This window comes from Monodon monoceros, unplaced genomic scaffold, assembly GCF_005190385.1.
Source record: "Monodon monoceros isolate NGI ecotype Baffin Bay Population unplaced genomic scaffold, NGI_Narwhal_1 Super_Scaffold_7, whole genome shotgun sequence".
Classification (NCBI taxonomy): Eukaryota; Metazoa; Chordata; class Mammalia; order Artiodactyla; family Monodontidae; genus Monodon; species Monodon monoceros.
In genome coordinates this window covers 55,769,475-55,775,474 of record NW_021703784.1, presented here as the reverse complement: position 1 = coordinate 55,775,474, position 6,000 = coordinate 55,769,475, and the positions used below count along the sequence as shown (strand labels likewise).

Here is a 6,000-nt window from a genome sequence, read left to right as displayed (position 1 = left end):
CAACTTGGGCTTCTTCTACTTTAGGCTGTCAGACTAAGCTTCTCAGATGGTTTCATATTGGTTCTTCATTGCTGCGCGCAGGCTTTCTCTAGTTGTGGCGAGCAGGGGCTACTCTTCGTTGTGGAGCACAGGCTTCTCATTGCAGTGGCTTCTCTTGTTGCGGAGCGTGGGCTCTAGGTGCATGGGCTTCAGTAGTTGCAGCACGTGGGCTCAGGAGTTGAGGCACGTGGGCACTAGAGCCTGCGGGCTTCAGTAGTTGTGGCACATGGACTCAGTAGTTGTGGCTCATGGGCTCTAGAGCGCAGGCTCAGTAGTTGTGGCACCCGGGCTTAGCTGCTCCGCGGCATGTGGGATCTTCCCGGATCGGGGATCGAACCCGTGTCCCCTGCACTGGCAGGTGGATTCTCAACCACTGCACCACCAGGGAAGTCCCTTCAGGTGACATTTTAAAAACAACAAACCAGTGTCTCAGAGTACTTTGTTACAAACAACAGAAATTGTGAGTAATTTAAGGAAAAAAAAGACATTTACTCAAAGGATATAGAGAGTTGACAGGAAGGCTGGCAAGCTGGATTGTGGAAAATGGGTTGTAACCTAGGAAGGCCAGGCAGCAGGCACTACGGCCAAGTTCGTGCCTTAGGAACAATCTGGCGTGGCCACCATCACCACGGTAGGGACACTCCCCCCTCTACCCCAACCCCCAAGGGACCCACTGTGGTTGGACACCTACTGTCTCCGTTCCTGTGAGTAATTCTAAACTTGTCAATATGCCTTTGTGTCATCCCCTGAAGATTCAAAGTTCAGAGAGGAGTGGCCACGTGGCCGAGCCTAGGTCATATTTCATGTTCTGGCTGCCTCGGGGCAGGGGGAAGGCTATCTCTCTGATTCAGCTTCCCTAGTCTCAGCAAAACTGCACAGAACGGGTCATTCCCCCAAACAGGAGGAAGTTTTGGATGCCGATGGTAACTAAATAAAGCAAAATGTCTACCATGCCCTCATCTTTCAGACTGCTTTTCCTTCCCAGTTACTCTCTTTTGTTGGTGGTGATTTGCGATCATAATCTCAGGCTTCCCAGGCTTGACACTTTAAAACCATCCTCATCGCCCTCATTTTCCCACATAGTGAATAACTCTCCAAATTTCTTAGATTTTGCCTTGCCTTCTGTCACAGATACTGCTTTAGTAAGATTACTTTGGCAACAGCATAGAGGAGAGAAGAGACTGGAAATTGGGAGTCAGACTTCTAGAATGTTAGAGCTAGAAAGGACCTTTGAATTTATCCATTGTAGTGGTCTTACTAGGAGTATTCCTAGTAAGTAATACTCCTAGGAGTATTCATTAGAATTCCTATGGCATTATAAAAATTTACATGCTGGCATCCCATCCTCAGGTTTTGGGTTCAGTAGATCTGAAAAGGGACGTTGGCATATGTGTATATATGTGTGTGTTCGTGTATGCGCATGTGTGTGTCTTTCTGAAGTGTATCCCAGGTTGAGAACTGCTGAATTCCAGTACACTTGTTTTAAAGATGAGGTGACTAAGGTCCAGAGGGAATTTATCTGTTTGAAATTATCCAAATTAATGAAATGGAGAAAGTGGTCATGACCAATCCTAGATCTCCTGGCTTTTGGTCTAGTATTACTCAGAACTCTTGCTTTTTCCCTCTGCAAAAAGAAATTTCTTGTCTTTATTTGTATTCAAGAAAGCATGCTACACTGCTATGGTTCAGCTTCTCCAATAGAAAGTAGACTTCAGATTGAGAGCCCCAAACTGTCAAGAGTGAACAGCCCATACGAAGGGCCCCGTCTCTAAGAGTAATTGGCTTGATCTCTGGACCACAGGCCTTCCTTGTCAGAATCTGTGCAAAGCATCCTCACTTCCCATCCAAAGTGGGAAGTGAAATGAAGAGGACCTTTGGAAGCACAGCCTGGGTGAAGCCATACTTCTGAGTTTGTCAGGATTCTGACTGTCTGGGCCTCTGTGCACACAAGCCCTTGTTTCAATTACGCATTGACCCTTCTTCAATTCTTCACTGTCCTTTAGCCATCTGGTTCTCATTTTGGGAATCCACTTCTTTCTTTGCTCTGCTGACTTCCACCAATCACTCTGCCTTGGACTGGTTTACTATCAGCTCAGGTACTGTTTCCAGGCAATCTCATGGAAACCCAGGGCCTCTGATGCCTTCCATTACATTATGTTACTTTTTTTTTTTTTAATTTGCTCTCCTTACAAAACTTGTGCTTTCTTATAAAGATTCCCAAGAGGAAATGCCATTTGCTGAATGCCTTCCTGCTCCAAATCTACTTTAGTGCAAAAAAGCAAAGGGTGGGAGAAGCGCTGTAGCACAACCTTCTCTCTGTCAGAGGGAAGCTATTGTTTCTCTTGTACCCTCTGCATCCAGAAAGGGGACTGGCACCAAAGTCTGAGCACCTCACTCAGTGACTAAGCCAAGCAGGAATGGTGTGGTCAGAGCTGTCCTTTAGGAAGTAACTCTAAGAACTATGGAGGATGGATTGGAGGAAGAGAGTCTGTGGGCAGGGAGACAATTTATAGAAGCTTCTGCAATAATCTAGGTGAGAGATGATGAGACCTGAATTGGGCAGTGGGAATGGGATGAAGAGGAGACGATAGGTAGGAAAATGGTCATTTTGGTGGGAGAATTGACAGCGCTAAGAAACTGACAGATGTGGGAGATGAGGGAGAAGTAAAGATTACCAGGTTTGGAGCTTGAGGAACTGGGAGAATAGTACCTTTACTGGAATGAGGGAAATAAGAAGAGCTGTTTTGAAAGGAGGGTGGAAGACAGTGACTTTAGTTTGGTACATGAGGGATGCAGACATCCAAGATGATGCTTCCATCAGGCAGTTGACTATGCAGGGCTGGACTCAGGATGTGTGGACTGCAGATATCAATTCGAGAGTTTCAGCTAGAAGAAAATGTGAGGTGGGGTATGGGCTGGGGGGGGCAATACACGGAAAGGAGTAGAGGACTGAGGCCTGAGCCTAGAGGAATACCCACATTTAAGCCTGAAACAAGGGGGAGGGCTCAAGAAAAGAGTCTGAGAAAGAGCTGAGAGAGGGAAAAAAAAAACAAGGAAAGTGTAGCTTTGCCAGCCAAGGGAGGGAAGTTTCAGGAAGGAATCTGGAGCGAGAGTTTACTGAGATGTGGACTGACAAGAAGCTGCTATTTTTGGCAGTTAGTTGCCGGTCAGGGTAGGACTGGTCTCAGTCACAACAGCTATGAAGCAGAGGCAGGGTTCTGAGTAATTCACATACTCCCCAATCACATTAGCCTCAGTTATCAGGGTATTGCAGGATAAATAAGTGTAATTACTTCATAAAGTTTAATATCGCTCAGTTTCCAAATAAATCCCCTCAGTTCTCAACTTAATTTGGCCCACTAAGAGGAAATCGCAAAGAGTAGAAGGCAAGGCCGAAGACCAGATATATAAAGGATAACTAATAAATATTAATGAAGTTTCACCTCACGCCAACCATGTCCCGAGAGACCCTCTTCTGGAGCCCCGCCCCTCATGAATATGTATATAGCGGTGCCCGCCGCGCACTGCCCCGCCCTCTACTCTTCTCCCTCGCAACGGACTCTCCCTACAAACGGGAAACAAGATGGCGGCGGCAGGTCCGAGTACTCGGGCCTCTTCCGCGGCGGCAGCGGCAGCTCTGAATCGGCGGGGTCGGCGGGGCCGCTGTGACGAGATGGCGGCAGCCAAGACTGGGACCCCGGGCCCGGCCTCTGGCCCCGCGCTGCTGGTGTTGCCGCCGCCGTTGCTGCAGCCGCCGCCACCGCCGCGGCCGGAGGAGTCGGACTGCGCTGGGTGCCTGGAGACCCCGGGGGAAGCGGCGGCCCTGCCGTGCGGCCACTCGCTGTGCCGAGGCTGCGCCCAACGCGCCGCCGACGCGGCGGGCCCGGGTTGCCCGCGCTGCCGTGCCCGCGGCCCGGGCTGGGCCCGCCGTCGGGCCCGCGACAACTGGCAGCCCGACGCGGAGGTGCTGGGCGAGCGCGCCCGCCGCGGCCCACCCGAGCGCTGCCGCCCGCGTCGTGACGGGGGCGCGGCCGCCACGGGGCCCAGGCCCGAGCAGGAGACGCGCGGCGCGCCAGCGGAGCCAGGTGGAGTTTCCTCTCCTCCCCTTGGGGTCCGGAGCGAGGCCGCCGCGCCCCGGCCTGGCCTGGTTAGGGGGTGGAGGGTCCCAGGCCCTGGCCCTGCTCGAGCGGGTGTCGAGAGTTCTCGTGGGGTTGGAACCGGGCTTTGCCCAGGTGCAGTATGTGTTTCTGAATTTTGAACTTCGGGATGAAGTACGGGCACGATGGATTTGGAGTCAGAAGTTTGAAGGGAGCCATAGCATTTCTTGGAACAAGTTAGGGCCAGGTTGGAATTGGTGAGTGGAGGAGGGTACCGAACTTTGTAGGGGCAGTGGAGGATCCGAGAAGTGCTTGATTTAGTGTTGGGTGAAGAGCTTGGGGTTGAATTGCTTGTAAAGATGTGATCCCTGGGCCTGAATGGGTCAATGAGAGGTGTGGCATATACGGAGTTTGAGGGGCAGATTAGATTGATTTTGAGGGTGCGAAGGGAGCTTTTCAGACTTGAGCGTCTGAGTTTATATGTGAAGTTTTCACAAAATCTTGAAAAACGCAAGAGCCTGGCACGTAGAGAAGACGTAATAAATGATGGCTATTTATATTTATAATAACTAATAATAAGCTCCAGCAGTGTTCTACAAAAAAAGATGGATGGGGTTTAAAAGTTTTGGAAACGGAGATTGGTTGGCGGGGGCTGCTTCTATCTCGATGGCAGTAGGTTTCCTACTATTTTCCTGGCAATTAGGAGTCCGTTGAAGGACTGTTGTCTACAACTTCTTTGCCTTCCCCCCGTCCCCCCCCCCCCCCCCCCCCCAGCAGTCTGCCACTCTTTGGTGCTGAGCTTGACATAGAAAGTGCCCTGTTGAAAACACAAAACAAAACTGTTATAACTTGGGACTCTTTGAGACACACCCAGTCAACACAACAGCTAGAGTTCTTTGATAAAAGCTTACCTAGGAAGAGATTTTTCAAGAAACATAATTAGGAAAGGACAGATATTTGCACCTTTTGTGTTGGGAATTCTGCCATGTGCTATTTTCACTAGGGAAAAGGAGACATTGCTTGTGTATGAAAGTGCAGTCACTAGAAACTACAGGTTCCAGAATGCAGTCTGTTTTGATTCAAGCAGACACCTGCCACTGTCCTAGGATACCTTATTTTTATTTCTGTCTTATTTTCTGTGTTCCTCGTTATTCCTTTTAAGCTTCATAGCATCCTTATGAGATAGGTACTTTTATTTCCATTTTATAGATGGAACTGAGGCCAAGAGAGGTTAAGTAAGTTGCCCAAGGATGAAAACCCAGTTCCACCTGATTCCTGCTCAGAAAAGGGATGAAGCCCTCCCCAAACATCATCTATGCTATTTAATTTGCTTCAAATTCTGAGATTATGGTAAAAAAAATTAAGACAGCATTTTTCTGGTCTCCATACTAGTACTATTGATTGTATGGTCACGTAGGATACAAATTTCTATTTCCGAAGCCTGTACTCCTTTGTGGAATATCAGGTCTGAGATTTGAACCATGAGAGGGTGTATGACTTGATGATTTGTGCAGACTTTTTCCTTGAAGAAATTTGTGTATCAGTAATTAAGAAAAACAATATAAAATGAGATTTCAAATTAGGCTCTGTTGAGTCACTGAATATCCACCAATTACTTTATATGTTTGTATGAGGACCATTATGAAAAATATTTTTCCTTAAGTGTTCTTATTGTTGGATCATTGAGTGTATATAATTACATGCTTGTTAAGTCAAAACATTATAGAAGAGTATTGCTGAACAGGGTTTGGGAATAAACCCTGTTTATCTTCTAGCTTTAGCAAGTTGTCTAGACCTCTTGAGTTTATATGCAATATTTTTTAATTTAAAACTTTAATAGGCAATTCACATAATTCAAACAAAA

At 47.9% G+C, this 6,000-nt stretch overlaps 1 protein-coding gene across 1 annotated transcript in view; it reads left to right on the top strand.

The window, feature by feature from the left end:
* Window positions 1-3,621: 3,621 nt before the first annotated feature.
* The window catches only part of RNF169 (ring finger protein 169), an 82,694-nt gene continuing 80,315 nt past the window's right edge, over window positions 3,622-6,000 (top strand). The window contains exon 1 of the mRNA XM_029209482.1: window positions 3,622-4,124. Within this exon, the coding sequence (XP_029065315.1) occupies window positions 3,623-4,124 (502 nt within the window). The 5' untranslated portion in view covers window position 3,622. The remainder of the gene's footprint in view (window positions 4,125-6,000) is intronic.